The sequence below is a fragment of the Erythranthe guttata genome, chromosome 5, assembly GCF_056151865.1.
Source record: "Erythranthe guttata isolate IM_541 chromosome 5, IM_541, whole genome shotgun sequence".
Classification (NCBI taxonomy): Eukaryota; Viridiplantae; Streptophyta; class Magnoliopsida; order Lamiales; family Phrymaceae; genus Erythranthe; species Erythranthe guttata.
Genome location: NC_142537.1, coordinates 978,734 through 1,001,397, shown reverse-complemented (window position 1 = coordinate 1,001,397; position 22,664 = coordinate 978,734). Strand labels below are relative to the sequence as shown.

At 34.7% G+C, this 22,664-nt stretch overlaps 6 protein-coding genes across 9 annotated transcripts; 1 reads left to right on the top strand and 5 right to left on the bottom strand.

Annotated features, from left to right (window-relative positions):
* Positions 1-197: 197 nt before the first annotated feature.
* LOC105974802 (homeobox protein knotted-1-like 6) lies at positions 198-5,355 on the bottom strand. Of its 2 annotated transcripts, XR_016031316.1 has the most exons (6): positions 4,762-5,347; positions 4,396-4,518; positions 4,098-4,212; positions 685-923; positions 376-598; positions 198-321 (listed from the first exon to the last, which is right to left on the bottom strand). XR_016031316.1 is itself a non-coding variant. In XM_012999960.2 (5 exons), the coding sequence occupies exons 1-5, from the start codon at positions 5,122-5,124 to the stop codon at positions 437-439; spliced, it is 1,002 nt and encodes a 333-aa protein (XP_012855414.2). In that variant the 5' UTR covers positions 5,125-5,355; the 3' UTR covers positions 198-436. The 2 variants fall into 2 exon arrangements, 1 of the variants encoding a protein (XP_012855414.2); XM_012999960.2 differs by having other exon boundaries at positions 198-598; positions 4,762-5,355.
* Positions 5,356-9,090: 3,735 nt separating this feature from the next.
* On the bottom strand, positions 9,091-11,475 carry LOC105974833 (uncharacterized). 2 transcript variants are annotated; one of them, XR_016031315.1, is made up of 10 exons: positions 11,245-11,475; positions 10,669-11,030; positions 10,546-10,579; positions 10,250-10,447; positions 10,074-10,163; positions 9,916-9,981; positions 9,734-9,825; positions 9,603-9,650; positions 9,319-9,481; positions 9,091-9,258 (listed from the first exon to the last, which is right to left on the bottom strand). XR_016031315.1 is itself a non-coding variant. In XM_088818413.1 (9 exons), exons 2-9 carry the CDS (start codon positions 10,995-10,997, stop codon positions 9,394-9,396), a joined length of 945 nt encoding a protein of 314 aa, XP_088674539.1. In that variant the 5' UTR covers positions 10,998-11,030; positions 11,245-11,464; the 3' UTR covers positions 9,091-9,393. The 2 variants fall into 2 exon arrangements, 1 of the variants encoding a protein (XP_088674539.1); XM_088818413.1 differs by having other exon boundaries at positions 9,091-9,481; positions 11,245-11,464.
* Positions 11,476-11,926: 451 nt separating this feature from the next.
* CAF2 (RNA-binding CRS1 / YhbY (CRM) domain-containing protein) lies at positions 11,927-16,034 on the bottom strand. Its single transcript, XM_012999810.2, has 6 exons — positions 15,088-16,034; positions 14,180-14,307; positions 13,864-14,089; positions 13,659-13,786; positions 13,431-13,575; positions 11,927-12,481 (listed from the first exon to the last, which is right to left on the bottom strand). The coding sequence occupies exons 1-6, from the start codon at positions 15,737-15,739 to the stop codon at positions 12,129-12,131; spliced, it is 1,632 nt and encodes a 543-aa protein (XP_012855264.2). The 5' UTR covers positions 15,740-16,034; the 3' UTR covers positions 11,927-12,128.
* Positions 16,035-16,347: 313 nt separating this feature from the next.
* On the bottom strand, positions 16,348-17,350 carry LOC148770372 (uncharacterized). Of its 2 annotated transcripts, none has more exons than XM_088818414.1 (4): positions 17,135-17,350; positions 16,908-17,013; positions 16,716-16,799; positions 16,348-16,618 (listed from the first exon to the last, which is right to left on the bottom strand). In XM_088818414.1, the coding sequence occupies exons 1-4, from the start codon at positions 17,207-17,209 to the stop codon at positions 16,551-16,553; spliced, it is 333 nt and encodes a 110-aa protein (XP_088674540.1). In that variant the 5' UTR covers positions 17,210-17,350; the 3' UTR covers positions 16,348-16,550. The 2 variants fall into 2 exon arrangements, with proteins under 2 accessions (XP_088674540.1, XP_088674541.1); XM_088818415.1 differs by having other exon boundaries at positions 16,722-16,799.
* Positions 17,351-17,679: 329 nt separating this feature from the next.
* Positions 17,680-19,961, bottom strand: LOC105974684 (RNA-binding (RRM/RBD/RNP motifs) family protein). The gene is made up of 8 exons (XM_012999811.2): positions 19,646-19,961; positions 19,247-19,330; positions 19,079-19,159; positions 18,569-18,708; positions 18,355-18,469; positions 18,198-18,267; positions 18,000-18,062; positions 17,680-17,905 (listed from the first exon to the last, which is right to left on the bottom strand). The coding sequence occupies exons 1-8, from the start codon at positions 19,705-19,707 to the stop codon at positions 17,828-17,830; spliced, it is 693 nt and encodes a 230-aa protein (XP_012855265.1). The 5' UTR covers positions 19,708-19,961; the 3' UTR covers positions 17,680-17,827.
* Positions 19,962-20,101: 140 nt separating this feature from the next.
* Positions 20,102-21,846, top strand: LOC105974685 (Peptidase C15, pyroglutamyl peptidase I-like protein). Its single transcript, XM_012999812.2, has 5 exons — positions 20,102-20,239; positions 20,490-20,789; positions 21,104-21,208; positions 21,323-21,370; positions 21,461-21,846. The coding sequence occupies exons 2-5, from the start codon at positions 20,529-20,531 to the stop codon at positions 21,698-21,700; spliced, it is 654 nt and encodes a 217-aa protein (XP_012855266.1). The 5' UTR covers positions 20,102-20,239; positions 20,490-20,528; the 3' UTR covers positions 21,701-21,846.
* The last annotated feature ends 818 nt before the right edge of the window (positions 21,847-22,664 follow it).

Genomic DNA, 22,664 nt, shown 5'->3' with positions numbered 1-22,664 from the left:
GCCCAGTCCATTGAACAAACTGTATATATAGAGAGAAATATTGCCTTCGTGGGCTCAACATCAACACATTAAAATCGATATAATTTCCGATTTGGATTCACAATTTTATTCCAAAGTTGTGACACCAATTTGAATTTCATCCAACAATATTTCCAGGAATAAAAATAAAATAATAATAATTACGTCATCTACTGTAATTTATGCAAAATCATTAATTAGAACCAACACTTGAGTGTTACTGGATACAAAAATGATTTGTTTATCAAGTCAGTAAGGTCATTTTCTTCGGATAATATACAGAGAGAGAGAGAGAGAGAGAGAGAGAGAGAGAGAGAGAGAGAGAGAGAGAGAGAGAGAGAGAGAGAGAGAGAGAGATGTTCAGCATATCAGCATTGAGTATTTATGCTAATAAACAACAAGAGAGTAATTTAAAAAGTCAATCTTCGACGCAGAAATGTCGAGCAGAAAGAGAGTCCATCATAGCCAAATGCATGTTTTCGGAAGGTTTCCAATGCCTCTTCCTCTGGTTTATGAACCAGTTATTTATTTGCTTCTGATCCAGCCCCGTCAATTCAGCCAACGACATTTTATCGCCCTCCTATATATATCATCATTATTTCGACATTATTATTTTTATGTTCAAACAAACATGCATAATTAATTTATTGGAGATTTTGTACTAACCGTTGGGTATGGCCATTTATAGTGAACGTTCCACCATTCGAGTAACGTTTGCCTCGCCTCTTTTGGAAGCTTACCTTTCTTCCTCTTTTTCGAAAACTCGAGCTTTAAGCTGTTAATGTGGTTGCCATACTGCCGCAATAGCCTGTCCTTTAATTCTCGATCTTCTATTCTCGTTTGATGATCATCCATTTCCGTCTCTCCTCCGCTCGCTTCTTCGTCCGAGGATAAAGCACCATTATCTGTTCAAATATTGCATCAAAATTTTATACAAGTCCTTCGAAAAAAATAACATCAAACTAAATCATGATTTTTTTATTTTTGTTAAACATTCAAATTAACTATCAATTTTAAGAAGTAATTAATGAACATATAATTAGATACTAAGGTGTGTTTGCAAAAGCTTTTGAAAAGTGATTCTCAGCTTTTTTTTCGGCTCAAAATCACTTTAGAAGTGTTTTCAATACCAACCTTTGCTTCTACTAGCTGCTTTAACCTAAATATAAAAAGCACCGCTGGACCAACTTCTCTTAAAATAAGTTGCTCGAAATAGATTTTTCAAACAATTTATTGTTAACTTAACTCATAATCAACAACCTAAAAGCTTTTGCAGACACCACCTAATTGTAAGAAGTGATTTTTACTATAATAAATTAATAAATCATTTACTGAGAAAATATCTCCTAAATGTATATACATATACATTTCTTGTGAACTGTTAGTCAATTGAGCAGAGTTTGCTTAGTCAGTTGCCAACAAATAGCAGAAAACAGTGCAGAAGATTTCAGATTTTATTAAATACAATATAATAATAATAATAATAAAATCCCATTATGGGCCTCTACAACAAGGCCAACCTCACCACAAACTGGGCCCACCACTGAGTTTATTAATAGCAGAAATCACATGTTTTTCCATTATTTTTCCCCAACCACACGATTAAATGAATTATTAAAAAAGCATAAACTTGAGTATTTATTATAAACTCAATTATTTTTTATTATAAAATTTGCAAAAATAAAACATTAATAATATAAATAAATAGGTAAGAGAAAAAAATGAACCCATTTGAAGGCGTGGGGATCATTAAAATGCATGGGGGGGGGCACAAAATCCAAAGTGGTGGAAAATAATGGCCAAATTGACGACCAATTAAAAGGCGAGTAGGTGTAAGTGTGTGTACACGCGTGGGTAATTCAATGTTTGAGAAAAGTGTGGGCCGGGTTTCAGCGCAAAAACCGGGAGTCCATGTGAATTATCGACCACCCGCCCTATCCGGGCTTCACTAGATAAAAGTCATTCAAACTGCCCCACTTTTTTTGTGTTCTTTCCCAAAACCCCCACTATATAATGTGGCCACTTCTTTTGGGTCCTCCAAACTATTTATTTTATTTTTAATTATTAATCTTATTTATTTATTGCCTCACTCGTCTAACATGTAAAAGGTAAGAACTTAGAACTATCTCACTTTAGTTTATACTAAAATCAAACCAAATTACTAGGAACAAGTGCGGAAATTGGACGGATCACATCAGAATTAGCACTTTCAGAAAAATTCTATCGCATAGAAGTTAATTTTTACAGAAAAAATAAAATCGATACGATGAAATTTGTTCCAAAATGGTTAATTTTGGATTCGGTTGTCAGAAAAATAATTAGGAAATTGATTTTTTTTTTTTCAATACTCAGAATGAAAAGCATTGTCCGAAATTCACATACAAATCGGTTATTTTATTTTAATTTCCACCCCTAAATGTACGAAGAATTCACCTAGACTACATCATATAGCAATGAAAAACTAAAATCAAGAACACCATAATCATCGTATGCAAAAGAAGGAAATATCATATGATAGGAAATTAAATAATAATGCCAAGTAATTAAACTAGGTTGATTTCAGCTGTAATTAAACAAGGTTATTTCTACACATACCAACGTGGGGGTGTGTGTGTATGTGTTTGTGTGCTTATAAATGATAAAGATCTGTATGAGGTGTATTTCACCAAGTGTAGCATAGTATAAACCGATGTGACAAATGAGATCAAAGATGTAAACACAAGGCAGCAAAACTCCGATTCATGTTGTATTCATATATAGCAAGCATTTGAGGTGCCATTTCATCAAAACCAAGAAAGCATCTTTTGGTGTTCTTTCTTTCTTTAGAAACAAGAACTGCATTCATAATTCTGCATTCATAATTCAGTTTATTAATATTACCTCTTTTTCCATGTAATAATGGTGATAAAAAACAATTTACCAAGCTTATTGACCTTGATAAACCTAGTCATGCCAATTTTTTCGTTCGATAACCTAGTTTTATAGTTTATCGAATAAAAACCCAATATTTCATAACTTATACATTCAAAAATGACAGACCACTTAGAGGGTCTTTGGCTAAGCTGTTAAAAAGAGCTTATAAGCTCTTCCAACGTGTTTGGTAATTTAAAAAAAAAAAATCTTAAAAATTCAAAAAATAAGTTATTGGAGAGCAAATAAGATTTTTCTCATAAATGCGTATACCCCACATATTTTTATTTTAGGTTTTATATATAATTAGTAAAAATAGCTTATAAGATCATTATTCAAACACTTTAAAAATTAATTCTAAAATTAAGACGTGACAACTTATTAAAACAGCTTATCAAATGTAAGAGATAATCAGATGTTTAAAACAGGATTAGCCAAACGGTGGTGCTAAACTCTAACATCACACCAACTTAAGGAACCAATTAAATGACAAAAAAAAAATACATACATACATGCATACATACTACAAACATGTGTTCTTTCTGAAACAGTGCATGTATGAGAAACAAGAAAGGAGTGGTAAGACAAGTCAAAGTCAGAATCTAAATCTGTGACATGGCTTATAATTTTTCCAACTTTAAATTATTTCATCTGACAAGAAACTAAAGATCAATGTACTAAAAGGAAAATGACAGTGATAAGCAACCAAGAACAAAGGAAAAAAATTTTAAAAAGAAAAAAAGAAAGTGTTGACACTGTTGCGAATTTTGATCACTGTGTAGATATATCACCGCTTGACTTTACTCTAATTTAAGGTTTACTATATTTCCTAGGAATGATCAGATGAGAGCACTTGTTACATTTATTATAATATATACCCAAATTAAATTATATTAAATATGGTTGATGATTAAAGTTTATTAGGGTTTGGTTTCTATAATTTGGTGTTGGGGAATTTTTTTTTTTTTTTTTTTTTTTGGTAATAAATCGATTCATGTATATGAATATATGTATAATACTGACACATGCATGAAATGAACTGTGCTGCCATAGTTAACACACTTTGAGTAAAGATTAATAAAACCATAGCCGTTGGATTCTCATGTTTAGAGAGAGAAGAGATGAGAGAGAGAGAGAGAGAGAGAGGGAGGAGAGAGAGAGGAGCTTGCCTTTGCAAATGAGGTTGGAGAGTTGTGTTTGGATTGTGTTGAGAAAGGAGGTTGCTTCGTTGAAAGGCCTCGACAAATCCGTCTTGTATTTTACCAATACTTCACAGTAAGTTTCCTTTTTAGAGAGAGAAAGTAAAAAAAAAAGGAAAAATAAATAAATATCCAGAAATCATCATTCACTGCCATTAACTATAGTAAAACTAAGCTTCAACTCAGATGTATGTATGCTTATCAGTGTGTGTAATTGTGTGTGAGAGAGAGAGAGTTAGAGAGAGAGAGAGTAGAGAGAGAAAGAAACCATAAACGCGTCGAGTTCAGGATCGAATCCAAAGCACAACGAAGAAGTGTCTGCTGGTTTAGACACGTCTTTATCTCTCCTGATTTCGTCCAGTAAACTCGCTATCTCAGGGGTTGCTCCTACCTGGGAATTATTCAAATCAAAAAGTAAATTAAATTAAATTAAATTAAATCTCACAGTAATATCATTTTATTTCCAGAAATAATTAAATTAAATTAATCACTGTTCTAGGCAATAATTAATCTCAACAGGCCACCACAATTAGGTTTTAATTTTCCGGCAAAAAAAAAACCCCTAAAAAAGGACCAAATCAAAATCAACTATAATTTCAGAGCGATTAATTAATTAAGAAAAAAAAAAAAAAACCTTTTGGCAATCGATATATGCATCGAGAAGCTTCGGGTAAGAAGGATGCGAAGCAATTCTAGCCTTGATCGAATCGGAATTAGCCGCCTGGTATTTCCGATCACCCTCGTTGTGCACAGAAAACGAAGCGGATTCAGATGCCGCCGTCGCCGCCGCCGATGATGATGATTCAAACACCGCCGGAATACGGTGGCGGTGATCGACGGAGGATGGAATCAGCTGTTGATGATGATGATGATAGTCGTAAGTATAGTCGCCGCCGTACTCCGCCGCCGCGATCATCAGATTCTCATCAGGTGACATGAAACCCTTGTCTGAGTAGTCGTAACCAATTGAGTGATGAATCCCATACATTTCATCCATATTTAATTTATGCACTCCAAAATTTTGTATTCCTTTCAAATTATTATTATTATATATATATATATATATATATAAGGAAGATAAAAGGTCAGAATTGTAATTAATGCTGTTTATGTAGGTCTGATTGTAATTATTTGTTGAAGAACAAGCAAGAATATATGGAGACGATGGTCGAGCTGAGGATCAGGTACTGAAGCCGACTGAGGAGGCCCATTCTTTCTATTATTAGTTTATATATTCAGAATTAAATTTTTTTTTTGCTGCTATATTAAGTTTATAATTTTGAGTTAATTGCAATTCTACCCCATATTTTATTAAATTGCTTTAGAAAAACCATCCCCTAATTAATACACCAATGATAATACATACGTTCACTCTAATCACCTAGATTGAACGTCAGGTTAGAAAGATATGTATTAATCCATAAAAATCGCCTTTCAATTTGATGTTCTCAGTTATGTAAAATTCGAAATGTAACTCATGATTCATGCATAATTTTCATATGACGTCCAATTTGACTAATTCGAGTTATTTTAGAAAACTAATATAGAGTTCTATAATTTTTGTGTTTATAATTTTGCCAAAATCAAATAGAAAATTATCAAAATCACGTTCTTAGTTAAAACGATATTAGTAAAATTAATCGACATTTAATATTTCAGGAGCTAAAATTAAAAAAACTAATGATCTTTTAAGATCTAAATAGCTTTGTAGGTCGCCTAAATGTATTTTTTTTTCTTTTATGGGTAAATGTAGTTTTTGTTGAGAAAGGCTTATTGCACTAGTAGAAAAAATGGTTTTTTACTACGATCATTAACCGTAGTAAAATGTATCAAATTCGTAGTAAAAAGGTTTTTACTACGAATTTACCCCGTAGCATATACAGGCATGACAAAAATTTTGCTACGGTAAATGGTCGTACCAAATATTTTTTTGCTACAGTAAATCTTAGTATTTACTACGACTTCAAAATTGTTCCGTAGTAAAAAATACATTTTATTACGATTTTTCACACTAGCAAACAAATGTAGTAATAAGCAAATTTTCTACTAGAGTTGAAAAATGAATTAGGGCACATCAACTACACTCTGATACTAATAGTCCAATATTTATTAAAAAAATAAATATGTGATATAAACATGTGTAAATAAACTGGCATAAATAATGAATATCTAATTATAATTGGAATAAATTTTTGTCCCATGAAAATTGAAATAATAAAAAAAAAAAAAGCAGGTATACGAAAAAAATAAACAGGTTTTGATGACATTACATGATAAAACATATGTTGCAGAAGGAGTTCTATAAAAATAAAATTACCTGTATTGAGGTTAAATTTTACCTAATTTTAGGTCATTTTTTCCGTCGAAACGAAACATAAAATACATTGTAAATGTAAGTTATTTGCTATTCCTGTAATTCGAGTGATCGTATTTTCGAGTTTTCATCTGACCTGAAACGGTGCTAATTTTTAACGAACTAAAATACTCTAATTTGTATAGTTACATATTGTTAAAGTAATTTATGTTATGATTAATAGTTTCTCTTCCCTCAAAATAAAATGAAAATAACTCCATATTCAAACATTATATGTATATTAAAAAAAAAAAAATTAATAGAGTGTGAAAAGTAATATATATTAGTGCACAAGTAAAAGCAATAAACAAGTTGAGGGAAGCAAAGACACAATTTGACTGATTTGATTGATTTGATATTGATTTGATGTGCGGACAGTTAAAGCTGGAATAGCATGGTCCGCCTCTTTACTCTTTCCTTTCCCCAAGTTTATATTTCATTTTTATTTTTATTTCATTATTTTCTTTTTTTAATTTATAAAAAAAAAAAAGTGTATTAAATGGACTGGATTTTGCAATAAGCGCCCATTAGAAAAAGAGTTAATTGCACATAACCCCCTGTGTAATTTTGAATTGCTGAAAAAACACTCGTGTTAAAAAAATTAGCAAAGAACCCCCTGTGTTATGATTTACAAAGCACACCGTCCCTTTTTTCAAAATTGGTCGTTGACTTGCATGAAATGACCGAACTACCCTTAATATTTTTTTAATAATATTTGTATTTAAAATAAACAAAATGCAAACAGAAATATACTAAATAAAAAAACTCAAAACAAAAAGTAATAAATTATCACGCACCCCCACCGTCTTCTCCACCCACCCACGGTAATCCTCTTCCACAGACCTCTGCCGCCGCACCAGCAGCTCATCCGCTTTAACACACACAAATTCACACACTCCACTTTAATTTATCTATACTAGGTTTCTTAATTTATCAAATATCTCTGCCGGCTGCGCAGCTCCCTCGCCCGCCTCCACCGCATCCTTGTCGTCGTCCACCGCTCTTCCCATCGCTTCTCTTTCCACCCCTCCTACGACCACGCAACCGTCTGCCGCCTCTTCCTCATTTTACTTGACGAACTCTTTCCCTCCCCCCAAACAAAATTCTTCATTTTGAAAACTAATTAAAAAAATTCGTTTGAGATCTCGTTTTAACAGAATGTCGAGGGAGAAAATTTAGTGCGGTGTATTGCGATTCCTGATAATATGGATAATTTGTATAGCTGCAGATGCAGTCCAAATCTTCTGAAATGATGTGGCGAAGACGATTTTTTTGGGTCCGGAAAGAAAAAGGCTGAATCTTGAGTTTGAAGAGGGCATTTCTGAAAGTATTAGGGACTGAATTTAAAAAAAAATTGAAAACTTCATTCTGGGCATATGAAAATTTTAGGGTGAATTTGTGAATTTCGAAATTTCTAATTGAAAGGGTACTCGGGTCTTTTCAAGTCCAAAAACGCACGCCTAGTCGCACAAACCGCGAGTGTATCCCACGCCGGACTCGCAGAGACTTTATTGCCTTTGACTAATTTTCATAGGGGGGTTTGTGCTAATTTTTTTAACATAGGTGTTTTTTCAGCAATTCAAGATTACACAAGGGTGGTTCTTGCAAAAAAACCATTAGAAAAATGTGCCAATCGACTTGGCCCAAACCCAAAATAAAATCTTTCATCATTTGTATATTTTTTTAAGTAAAAGTTTATTTTTTTATTTTTTTAATATGTAGCAAATTGGCAGTTTATTAAAATTTATAAAAACACAAAATTAATACAGGAATTTAGCAATTCACATTTGGCAGACCAATTCTGGATTAGGAAGCATATATCATATATGTATGTGAGTGTGTGTGTATATATATATAGCTACTTACATACGTTAAATATACTGATCAAGGAACTATGTCATGTCATTCTTTCATACAGTTGACTTTTTTTTTTTTTAAGAATATTTTTTTTTAAATTTTATGGTAAGTTCTTTTGGGGGGGGGGGGGGGGGAGAGACACTTTTTTTTTTTGGATAAGAAAAACGATTGCATTAAGAAGTAAAACAATGAGAGTCAACAAGCGGGGATCCCCGTCACAAAAACATGAAATTGGCAAATAACTAACAGGAATAAAACCACACCAATCTACAAAAGACGCCCAAATGGTAAGATTGTGAGAAGCAAAATTTGCATTTCGGGTAATATACTTGAACTTCCACTTAGGCCAAAGGGCCCAATATCTCTTGATCTCCTTTATGAGCACTTTCACAGTCCAATGAATAGGCGATTATTGATCATTGATAAAGCGAACGGCTTCAGATATGTGTGTAGTATATATGTATTGCATGTATATATATAGAGAGAGATAAAAGGTATTGTGAAGTAGGGTTGAACTCGGATCGAAATACTGATTGATAAAGCGAACGGCTTTAGATATGTGTGTAGTATATATGTATTGGATGTATATATATAGAGATAAAAAGTGTTGTGAAGCAAGGTTGAACTCGGATCAAAATACACAGCACCATTTTACGCGATAATTTTAACCAAAAGTTGAATATGATGAAATTCTTAGTCGCTTGATTCATTGTAATTATATGATATAAAAGCTCGAGTTCGAAAAGTTGTGAATAAGTTGTGCAGAACTTATGAATATGATGAGCCGGCTCGATAAAAGCTCGTTGTCTGACAAACCCGAGCCCTATTTAAGTGTTAATGAGCAAACTTGAAATAGGAAATGTAAGATAATTAATTACAATAATTCTTGATTCCTACCAAAGCCTCTCATTTTCATTTCCCCTATACGCATTCGTTTAGACATGAAATCTGCACTATGCGTTTCGTATCATCAAACAATACTCGTGGATAATTAATTAATCATAAATAACAATTCGGTCCCACATTCGGAGACGTATCGAATGTCGTTTCGAACAGCTATCTTGATAAACAAAATTGTTTAATCTTGAATATAAGAGTAAATATCCCAAAACATGGAAAATGTAGCAGCCCAACACCCAAATACCTGACCAAAAAAAAATTAATAATTCAGGGGTAAGATTAGTGCGTAAAGTACTTCGATTAGTACGAGAAAACATCGTGTGTATATATACATATATATATTTGTATTGGAAATAAATTCGTACCATAAAGGAGCATATGTAGATGACAAATCCAGAAAAGCATAAGGCCAACTGTTACAATAAGAGATTTTATTTAATTTAATATTATCTCGTCGAATGAAAAAACTATCGAAATAAAGTGAATAAATATATACCTCTTCGAAACAAAAGCATGGAAGATCCACTGGAAAACGACGAATATACATGTCCACATAACAAAATATGCAATTCGAAAGAAGGGAAATTGCTGCAACAAATTAATATTTATGTTAGTCGTGTATAATATTTAATTTTTATTTTTAAATAATTAAAAAGTATATTAATCTCGAGAGCCTACCAGAGAATTCAGTATAACATCACCGAGGAGGAAAACGGCATTAACAGAATGCATGCAAATAATCAGCTACAGACAAAGAAAAAACACAGTCAAAGGTTAAAAAACATCGATCGAGATGACGGAAATAAAAATTTAAAAAAATATATATATTTACTCACAAAGTGTAATCGGAAATCTTTGCCAGTATAAAACGGGTATAATATGAGCCAAAAGACAGAATCGGTGAGTGCAACAGCTCCACAACACATCTAAAATAGAAGTAACGAAAAAGTTATAACATAAATATAGAATTTAAAAAAAATAATAATAATAAATAGCAGGGGAAAATTTTTACCTGAAAAATAATTTGCAAGGAATATTCCCAAAGAGATGCTGTTTTGCAATTGGGGTCATCGAATCGATTCAAGATTCTGTTATTAGTGGTGTGCATTTCTGCATCCTCACCAAGTGAGGGTGCCACATTGGATCCTTGCTCGAAATCTGCTTTGTTGCGATTATACAGACATCCGTAAATCGAGTGCGAACACCCTAGCTACAAATATATATACAACTCAAAAACCATCTTACTACCATAACACAACATCGAATTCACGCATAATTGAACGAGTTTTTCGCTACTTAACAACGTACCGCAAAATAGACGGTCACCAAAGTAAACGTCCACCTAATTAAACAACGAAAAACGACGAGATAAATACTAACAAATTAACGATTTTTCTAACGAAAAAACGTAAAAAACAAAAACCGACTTACTGCGTGTAGAAATAGAATATGCCGAAACTATTGATGATAGAATCAGCAAGAATCAATGCCAGCATGGCGCAGAAAGCAAGAATCCGAAATGCGAGTAGACAAATCGGATGTATCGATTTCGAACATGTACCCCAAGCTTCGCCCTTGTACAAGCGAACCGGGTCCCGTTTATTCGGACCCCGACCCGGTTGTTGATTATTGGATTTGCTATGAAATTCGTATTTCCATATTATAAATGAAGAGAGCACCATAGCTACTATGAGGCATATTGCAGAGAGTAAAAACCTCCAGTTTAACCAATAACTTGGGGCCGTTGTGTCAACTGCCATAACTGGCCGCCAAGTGTCATTAATTAAACAACCCTGTTTCAATATAAATTGAAGCAAAGGGGAAAAAAAATCAACAACCAGTAAATAAAGATTCCCGACAACCTTAACATAATCGAAGAAGAAGAAACAAACATTGCGCATGTAAACCTAGACATATTTGTGTAATTTATCTGGATACAAATTAAATTGGAGAAAGAGGGCATAAAAGTTTAAAAAAAATTTGAAGTGGGGATTTAGTGTAATATACCTGGATTTGCTTGGAATCTTTGGAAGAATTGCAAAGACTTAATTTTTTTTGTTTTCCAATTGTTTGACCTAGAAGGGACGAATAGAATCAAGAATATGCTGCATTTAGATTCTGTATTTTGTGTTGGTTGCGTTCTGCGGTGCGGGATTGTCGGACCAGTGGATGAAGATAGAGAGAGAGAGAAGAGAGGAGAGAGAAAGAGGCAATGCAGGACTATTCTAGAAGAACCATAAATTTACACGTCAGCTGCCCAACTAATCCAACATTGAAATGTACTGACCCCACAATAATATTACAATTTTGGATAAACTAAAGTCATAACTTAATAAGTTTAAATTGCGAACAAAAAATTTCATGTTTGAATAATTACAGTCAATCCGTAATTCAACCGAATTTTCTAGATTCTGTGGAATAATTTGTACTTCTTTTGTGTGAAGATAGTTTTTGAGGCACCATAATCTGATATGTACAAACCAAAAGATGCATCTTATGATCATCTTATTTCAAAATGTGGAGCTCGAACAGGATAAAACGGGTACAAACTAAAGAATATTTTACATAATCTAGAAGATTCCACTAAATTTGGCACCACAAGAATCAACATGTAAGAAGATTCATAGTTAAGAGGTGCTTGTACATGAGGAGTTTTTCGTAATTTGACCTTACCTCAGGGTTGCCGTAATTTACCCTAAACAAAAAGAACTTGTAAATGAAATTCAACCATAAATTGTGTATATATAATTATATATTACATATAACTCGAGAGTATAAAAAAAAAAAAAAAAAAAAAAAAGCAATGGAATATACAAGATGTGTACTTAATCATCTTATTGTGAAATTGCAGAAAGAATTGTGAATAGCATAGAGATTCATTCTCAAAGTTCTTACATTTTCCGGAATTGATCTTGACCGTCGGTCAGCTTCCTAGCTATAAAGTCAACGGGAAGCGATCCAAGTGGGACCGGTGAATCTACATCTTCGAACGAGTCATTACTGTAGAATTTATCATCGTCTTCATAATCATCGTTTTCTTTGTATGCTTTGTCTTCTGTATTCGAATAAATCATTGCAGGATAAGAGTGCTCTATTGCCTGAGTTTTTCTCTCGAATTCCTCCACCTTCTGTAACAGTTCATCTGGACTTAGATAAATCTCATCCAAAACCGAAGCCTTTCCCGATCCAATAGCGCGCTGCCACAAGGACGTCATTTTGGGGCTCGATCCCACCGATTTAGCTTCTGAGTTGTTGAAAAAAACAATTTAACAAAATATTACGAAAAATTAGAAACTACTATATAGATTCCAAGCTAGGGGTGGAAATCGGACCGATCGGAATTAACACTAAGAAAAACGATTTTTTTGAGGAAGTGAAAAAATAATTACAATTACATTAAAAAAAAATTTGGAAGTTTGGAATTCCGGAAATTGGAATGAAAAAACTTGTTCCAAAATCGGAAATTTTCATATTGGAATCAGCGGAATTTGATTTTTTTTTTTTTTTTTCCATTTTTTAGTCACCTAAAGCGTAAAATACATAATAATATGGGTAAATTACAAACACCCCCCTGAGGTATGGTCAAATTACAAAAACCCCCCTCTTGTTTGGATAATTACATCTACCCCTCAACTATGATTTTTTCTTACACCTCCACCCTTATGGTGCCAAATTCAACATAATCATCTAGATTCCGTGAAATTTGCTCTAGTTTGTACTCGTTTTGTGTAAAAATACAGTTTCCGATGCACCAAAAACTATATATACAAGCTAAAAATCACATATTATGATCATCTTGCTTCATAATGTAGAGTTCGAATGAGATAAAACAGGTACAAAAGTGATAATATTCCATATAATCTCGAAGATTTCACTAAATTTGAGGAGTTGAGGGGTGGTTGTAATTATCCAAACAAGAGGGGTGTTTTTGTAATTTGACCATACCTCAGGGGGGTGTTTGTAATTTACCCTAATAATATTGATAATACAAGTGTAATATTCCGAAACAAATCAGAATTTTCAGAATTATTTTTGGGAATTAAAAGCGGATAAAAAATTGGAAAAATCAAAAATCGGAATTTCGGAATGAAAAATATTATTCCAAAATCAGAAAATTCGGATCAGAATCAACTGAAATCAAAATTTATGTACCTATTTCCACCCATAGTCCAAGCTATAACAATTAATCTCACCTGAAATATTGGTAGTGCTAAATCCACGACCAGAAGAACGATTTATCGAAGGAGTTTCATCCTCAAACATCGATTTCCACTCTCTTCCCCTCCACAACAGTATCTGTTCATCGTCGAAAGATAGCAAAACACAGGGTACCAATTCCTGTTGAATATAAACAAATGATTTACTACATAATATATTCTTTTTTTTTCGATTAGTAAAAACAAAATTAAAATTAAACCAACCTTGAGTTTAGCACCGAGCTTCTTGTAATCAGTAGCATGCATTCCTCTGCAGTCTAATTTAACCAACACAGATCCTTCAAAAGCAGTCCTCACATCTCTCACGAGGGTAATATAAACCCCGTTTTTTCCTATCCCACAAACAGATAAATCATCGAACAGAAAATCAAAATTATCAAGAAAATGAGTTCGTTTCGCAATTATTCACCTAATTTACAAATTGGGAGTAGGGTTTTCCCTCTCGTTCTCAATTCATCTGCTTCTTTTTTAGTCAACCCTTCGGGAGCATCTTGTATAAGCTTCGGATAAACGGGTGCAGCCGGTTTCCAAAGCATCAACGGTAGCTGAGGGCGTTTTCGGAAATCATAGTTTCTGCCACAGAATAGATACAACACTCCACCTACCCTATGTATAATCTTCCCACCTGATTTTTCCTGTCAGAACAAGACAACCCGTTTTTTTTTTTTTCAGACACGAACGAGAAAAAAATAAGTGCTTTAATGTAAAATGAGAAGGTGATGAACCTCGAGGCGGCGGCATATATTGTCCATGTCGACAGTTGGAACGCCCAAGCAACGAACTTTACAAACGGGTTGTCTCCTCCAATGTGAATGTATTAGCTCCAACATGTTATGAGTTAATCCGTCTCTACCTACATGATCGCATAACTCGATCAAGAAACTACGTTTGTAAACCTAACAATACTAATAAAATCTCACTATCGACTCAAGCAATGGTCCTAACGAAAAATTGAAAACCAAAACATAGCCGCTATACATTAAAATTCAAGAAAGTCGTGCAAATAGACAGATAATTTCATAGATAAGATATGTAAATCTTGGGAAACTACGAGTAAAACATAACATCAAGAAACGATTTTCGAAGCATCTAAACACATGGACTAGTACCTCAAAAAATGGTCGACATCAAAACAACACAATTTTAACTCTATAATCGAAATTTAATTCCAAGAACAATGGTCCTAACGAAAAATTGAAAATCAAAACATATACGCTATAAATCAACTTCAAGAAAACCGTGCAAATAGATAGATAATTTCATAAGTTCAAAACGGGAAACGTAAATCTCGAGAAACCACTAGCTAAACATAGCATCAAGAAACGATTTTCGAAGCATCAAAACACATGGTCAACATCAAAACAACACAATTTTAACTCCATAGTCGAAATTTAATTCCACGAACAACGGTCATAACGAAAAAGTGAAAATCAAAAAATAAACGCTATATATCAACTTCAAGAAAGCCGTGCAAATAGATAGATAATTTCATAAATTCGAAACGGGAAACGTAAATCTCGAGAAACCACTAGCTAAAACATAGCTTCAAGAAACGATTTTTTCGAAGCATCAAACCACATATTCTTAACATCAATAACCAAATGCATTACACCAAACAGAAAGAACAACCCACCTAAATTAACCTGTTTATTACTCGATAAATGCGGTCTGATCATCTCCTTAACCTCCCACCTCGAAAGGGGTGCGCCCAAAACCTCGTCACGCGGTCTCATACTAAACTTCCCCAACTCATAATCCTTCAACATTTCGTACCGTTTCATACTCAATTTATCATTGTTTTCATCCGCACCCAACGGCTGAAAAAGCTTGATATTCCTCTTATTTTTCTTCATCGGCGCTTTCCCAGTCCACGGCCGCGGCATAGACGGCGGAGCAAAGGGCAAGAAGGCCGGCTCGCGCATTGCTATTGGCTGAGCTTTGGGTGTTTCCGAGTAGCTGTACATGAACTCGAACGGCGCACCGGGTAGCTGGTAGGAGATGCCGGAATCTCCGACGACGACTGCCCGATTGTCGGCGTCGGGCAGGGGGATTTTCTGCCCGGGTTTGACGGGCTTGTAGTATTTGGAGTTGCGGTGGTGGGTTTTGAAGGCGGGGCTGCTGTCGGGCTTTGGGGGGCGGTTTTGGAAGCGTAGAGGGGGCGGGTATTTGGGGATGGGTATGGGGGGTTTGGGGGGGTGGGAGGGGGTGGGGTGGTTTGACGGAGGTGCGGTGGTGGGTAGTGTTGAGAAGTGGTTTGGACCGGGTAGTGTTGCGAGAATCGCCATTGGAAGTCAGTTTGGTGTACGTATATGTGTATGTATGTATATGTGTTAGTGATGCGAGTTTTTTTTCTGGTTTTTCTGTACACTTTTTTTGGAGAGGAATGAAATGGAGGGGGAAGGATAAAGATATTTTTGGAATTCTGGAGCAGAAGGCTACGACGCCGTTTAGGCCGGAAACGACGTCGTGTGGGTGTGGATCGATATTTTCTCTCTCTTGATTTTTCTTTTAATTATTTTTTTAACTACCTTATTAATAAGTTTATTATTATTTTTTAATCGTTAATTTACACATATGTTTGGGCCCAATGAATTATTGAATCCAACCCATTAATCCACTCTATTCTAAGGCCCAACACAAAAGTCCAAAATCGGTCAGACACTAAGAATTCTCTAGTTCCTTCAATCTTGATCGTTGATTCTATCAGCATCCGTGTGTCTCCTAAACCCCTATTTGCTGATCTTTTCTCCTCTCCCTCTTCTGATCGTACCGCCGACGCGTCTTAACATGTCCCATTGACATGCCCATTTTTTACTATAACGATAGTTGTACTATTTGTGTTCGCTACCTTTGAGACAATTTTCCTTTTCCATTTATATAGCAAACCACTCTGTTTTTCAAGTTCTCGAAAGTTTATTACAAATTTGAGAATACTTATTAAGAATTGTTCCAAGACGAACCTTATACATATCGTATTAATGGCGAAATGCTCAATACTAAAGCCATTTATAGAGATACATGACTATATATATATAATAGCTTATAACGGCTAATTTTTTTTCAATTTTTCGATGACAATAATACATAGTAATCTGCCTAGATAAAGTGATTTCTAATAGTTTGTCTATCTCCACTGGTTTCTTCTAGCAAATCTTGGTGTCTATCTGCGAAAAAATGAAGATATATCAGAAACATATATATATATATATATATATATATATATATATATATATAGACACACACACACACATACATACGTACATGTACTTGTGTACGGCACTAGAGAGGAAGACTGGAAATACGATCGAAAGAAGTCCTTGTTCTCCTTCACTAGCTCCTTCCACACTGCAATTCAACCATATATATACAAAGATCATCATCATCAGAAAATTAAATGTTCAAGAATATATTTAATCAGTGATTAATTAAGTAGTTAATTAATTAATACCGTACCGGTGAGTGTTACGAGTGGTCGAATTCTAGCATGTTCAGCCAACGCCGTAACACACTGTTCCCTGTCCATACGAAGCAACAAGCATCTCTCTATAAGGTTTTGCACCTGCAATTATTAATTCATAAACATCTACTTACATATATATATATATATATATATATATATATATATATATATATATATATATATATATATGTATATATATGTGTGAAGGAGAGATATGTACCATTCTAATGTAGGTATGAGGGTGGCAATGCAAGCAGGGAAAATGAGGCAGCTGTTTGTAGTGTGTTTCATACATTTTTCGTCTTTCGTATGCAAGTGGACAAGAACAATAAAAATTACTACAAGTATAGTTAAGGAATAGACAACCTGGAGAAAGAAATTAAATAGGAGAAACAGGAAGCAAACAAATGAAGAAAAGTGCTGACTGAGAGAAGGAAATATCAGGATATTTATAATAATTATTAAAATAAATATATGTAATAAAAATAATTGTTATCCAGAATATCTGAGCGAAGGGCCAAAAGAGCAAAAGTAATCCAAACAATAGATTCATCTCATCTTTAATATCTCACTACCAGATAAGAGTGTTTTGTATTAGAGACTATTATTTAGTGAGGTGGGGTCGAATATATAATTTAATTAAATTAGAGGGGGGCCGGAAAAAATATTTTACAAATAAAAAGCGTGTTTGTTTGAATCGTTATCGGCTTTCATCAAACTGTTGTTTGAACTTGGATTCGATAAAAGCAGTCGAGTCGGGCTTCATAAGTTATCAAGCGGAAATATTTATTCGAGAATTGTTTAGTTATGTTAATAAACGAGCTCAAACGATTTTTAACAAACAATCGAGAATCGAATAAAAGTAGAGAACTCAACTACAAAATAACTCGTATTCCATTTTCCAAAACTCTATTTAGATTCTTCTTCTATTATCGACACGTGCCTTTTTGGAGGAACCAGCTTCTGTATGCTCGCTACTCGTTGATTGTATCTGCAGAAATAGACGAAATCAAACGTAAAGCTTGGGAAAAAAAGCTACAATACCGACGAAAAAAATAATTTACTTCGACACATAAAACAATCACCTTATTCAGTTTATCCCTCACCAAATGAACCGTTCGATTCATAGATTCCGACGGGAAATATTCCTGACATCATTCAACACACCAAATGCTCTTTCAATAATAAAAAAATAAAAATAAATAAATAAAAAAAAAACCACGTCTCGAATCTAAGTAATTACTAATGTACGGAAGAAATCTAAATAAAATTCATAAATAAACCTTATCGGATTGAACTAATGACATGGAGTATGTTTGTCCAGTGGCGACAGTTCGTGATTCGCTCGACTGCCTGCAAGATAAAGAGACCTTTGCGTAAACAAATACATAGTGCCCGATGACATACGTATATACTCACGCTAATTAAGCATCGAAGTACCTTTGACTTTGACTTTGAGCTGAGGAAGATGTCTGAGAAAATTTATCCTTTAGCAAAGGATTCGAAACCGAGAAAGGCTTACTACTAGAATTCAAAGGTGCGTTGGATTTTCTAGCTGAAACAAATCGATTTCAATGAACAATATAGTATATAGAATTTTGAAAAAAACGAGAGAATATTAATTTATATTAAACTTACGTTATTGCGGACTTACGGTTTAGTCGTGATAAAACTTCTTTCCTCCTCCCTTCTAACTTCTCTTTCGTATCGGAAAGGCTCTCGTATTGAGGCGCATACGATACTTGTATTCGGTTTCCAAGAAAAACGGACTCATCCAATTTCCTTTTAGCAAACCTATCACAATCGCCAAGTTTAAGTTTAATAATTCCAGACACAATATACATCCGCGTAAATCGTAATGCAATAATACACACTTCGCTGATTTATTAAGCAACACGGGCCTTGTTTCGGGATTCAAACTAGGCTTTTGTCTAGGCCCGAATTTCAATCGAGCAAATGAAGGATATTTAGTCCAAACTCGACCCGTATTATTCTATAACCCGATGAAGAATATTACCGAATACAATGATTGTATAATCAGTTAATCACGAATCCCAAATACAAGATACACACATTACATTCTCACCGATTCAATCAATCTTTAACAATTTCGTTAATATTCGAAACGAAGACATAGAGAATCGATAAGCGTGCAAATATCTACCTGGCATTATTGACCTGATGAAACTTGATCCAGTAAACATCGGTATATTGCTCACAGTCTTCAGCATCCATAGGCTTACATCTGAAAAAAATTTAGCAACGAAATCGGAATTTAAAACGTAACTAAACTCGCACGTAAGAGATTTCAGTCGCTCGATAAATAACTTACTCTTCGACTTGGCCGTAAGTAGAGAACAGCTGCGCGAGCTGATCGCCGCATCCGAGAGAAGGAACGTTCCTCACAATCAGGAATCTGCAGAAGCGAAAACAAAAAATGTTGATTTGACAGCTGTCACATTAAAATCAAAACAGAAACATCAACCATGGATGAATTTCCAATTTACAGGATCCAAATATCCGGCGCCACCTCAGCATCCCTCCGCCGCCGCCCACCTCACTTCTCATCGCCTCCAACACATCTACTCTTCTATATATTCTCATTTTTTCTTCTTTTTCCACCGCCGGGTCAAAGTTCTAATAGTTAGTGTGTGTGTGTGTGTGTGTGTGTGTGTGTGTAAATGTAAATTCGTATGGCATTTTGGAGAGAGAGAGAGAGAGAGGTACATACTTGGATTCATCGCAAACTGTATAGACACGAACTGCAGTAGGCTCGTCTTTGTATTTAGGCATTATTGCTTCCCAATCGAATTTAGGGTTCGGTTGGCAAAGATTGAAGAATTGGGGAAGAAGAAGAAGAGGAGCTGACAACGGCGTCGTTTCAGCAATTAACTGGACTTGATTATTGAAGCTGGGCCATAATCAAGTGGGTCGAATTTCATCAAGGAGCTAAGCCCAGATGGTAATTTTGGGCTGAGAAGAAACGAAAAATAAAAAAATTACAGTAAATTAAAACCCAAGAAATTGATTGATGGCGACTGATCCTAGGACTGTATTAAATCATCATCCCTTTCACTTTTTCCCTTTCGGCTTCAATTGCACAGAAAGTTCACCATTTTGATATAAATCCAAAAGAGCTATTGTGGAATGGAAGCTGGACACAGTCAGAAAACGACACCGTATGCACCTCGGAGAAACGTATCAGATTAAAACTCGTGGCTTTATCGTAAATTCAACAACACAGTTTGGGCTTTTTCCTATCCAGTTTCCCCATTCTCAACAAACACTCAAAATCTAGAGAGAGGGAGGAAGACGGTGAATTAAGGTAATTTTCGTTTGTAAACCCTTCGATTCAAACATGTGTGTGTGTGTGTGTGTGTGTTTATGCAGATATTAGTGATATATCATCTCATTGTATGATATGACGTGGTAAAGATTCCTTTTTTTTTTTAGGGTTTCTAATTTTGAGTGATTTGTTCATCCTTTAAATGGGTTCTTGTGATCATGATTTTTGCCAAATTGAAAAGGGGATTTCAATGGAGGAGTGAATTTTTTTAATTTTCTATTATGAATAGGTAAAAAAGGGAACTGCTCGAATTTCGATCAATTGAGAGATGGGATCGGAGGGTCCGAATTCGATTCGAATAAACGTGACAGGATTCAAGAGATTCCATGGGGTTGATAAGAATCCAACCGAGACCATAGTCAACAATTTGAGGGATTACGTTGAGAGCAACGGACCAAACGCGGATTATACTTTGGGAATCTGCAGCATTCTCGAAACTGCTGGCACCGGTGCAGTTACGCAGCTCTACAAAGTGTTGGAATCGGGAATATCCACGGGGATCAATTCGGATAACAAAAATGTCGTCTGGGTAAATCAGCTAATTCCTTTTTGCTTGCATTATAACAAAGTATAAATATTTTTCCAAGAATTATGTACAATTTAGTTGATATTTATAATAACTAGTGAAATAGCTCGCGAATCGGATATAAGCTATGGCTAGTCGGAAATTGTTGGTTACGGAGCCAGTAGAACAATGAATAACATATGAGAACTGATTTTTCTTTTCGATTTTCTGCTGTTTGTTTTCGGATCCGGCCCACAATTATAGATTAATGGCTAATCCTATCTTGGAAACCAAACGAGGCCTAAGTAAATTTGTTTTTTTTTTTTTTAATGTTATAGCTTCACCTCGGGCTTAGTAGTGGGGCATTGAAGTTTGCCCTCGAGCGTCAAGCAATAAACGAAGCCAGTTTCTGCTGTCCAGATCAGCTTGGATGGCAGCCCCAGGTTTTTATTTTCATTATAATTATAGTTTATTAAAAAAAAATCGTTTTAATTTTAATTTACTTTCTATCTCAACAAGTTGAGATTGTTTGATTAGTGTTCGATTTGATTCCTCAGCAAATTCCCATAATTCTTGGCGATGGTGGAGTATCCCAGCGAAGAATGGTGCACAACTATCTTACTTTTTCTTTTTCAATAATATATTAATTTGTATATTTCGCTCGATGCCTTAATCTCGATCTCGTCCGTTGAAAGACATCTTGCTCGGTGGATGCTATTTTGGAGATTTTGAAGATGAAGGGCTATGATTTGACGATATCGAACGATGCAGGCAGATTCGTGTGCAATTTTGTGTACTACCATTCCCTCATGTATGCGGAGCAGAAAGGGCATAAATGTCTTTTTGTTCACATTCCGCCGTTTTCGAGGGTCGACGAGGAAACCCAAATGCAGTTCGTGGTAGCGCTTCTAGAAGCTATTGCATCAACCTGCTGATTTTCGAAAGGCAAATGTAGTTTTTATGGATTTGAATTTTCTGTCTTGAATAATGTTGAGTTTGTCTTAAGATATTTGGTTATGGCTGTTTTATCCCAAGACATTTCCTAAGATATATCTCAAAGAATTGAGTTTATTTTCTTTAAGCTTCGGCTAGGTGGGTGTTTGGCTAAGCTTGTAAGCTGTTAAAAAGAGCTTATAAGTTCTTTCAAAATGTTTAGTAAAATTTTCAGGAATATTAAAAATTCGAAAAATAAGTTGCTGGAGAGCAAATAAAATTTTGTTAAAAAATACTTTTTATTTAAGATCTTATAATTTGTAAAAATAGTTACAAGTAGGGGTGTAAACGAGCCGAGCCGACTCGTGAGCTCGAAGAGCCGGCTCGTAAAAAGCTCGAACTCGAACTCGAGATTTTCGAGCTCGAGCTCGAGCTCGCGAGCTCGAGCCTTCTGATGAGCCGAGCTCGAGCCGGTTTTCAGTTGTTCATGAGCTCGCGAGCCGGCTCGCGAGCCGGATTTATTATTATTTTTTTATTATTTTTTTTATTTTTTATATGTTATTTTTATTTAAATAATGTATAATAATGTAAAATATTATAGAAATAAATACAAAATATTAAAAATATATATAATTACAATTTAGTTTTTATTTTTTATTTTTTTAAATAATTTTTAATAATAAAATAATAATTAAAAAAAATATTTAAAAAAAAAAAAAAAAAAAAGACAATGGGCTCGAGCTCGAGCTCGAGCTCGAGCTCGACACAACTGACACGAGCTCGAGCTCGAGCCAAAAAAAGAGGAGCTCGCGAGCTCGAGCTCGAGCTCGAGCTCGACAAAATAAACTCGAGCTCGAGCTCGAGCCAGCCAAAAGAGGCGAGCTCGGCTCGAGCTCGGCTCGTTTACACCCCTAGTTACAAGTAACAACTTATTAGCTTTTAAAACAACTTGTCAAGTTAAAGAGA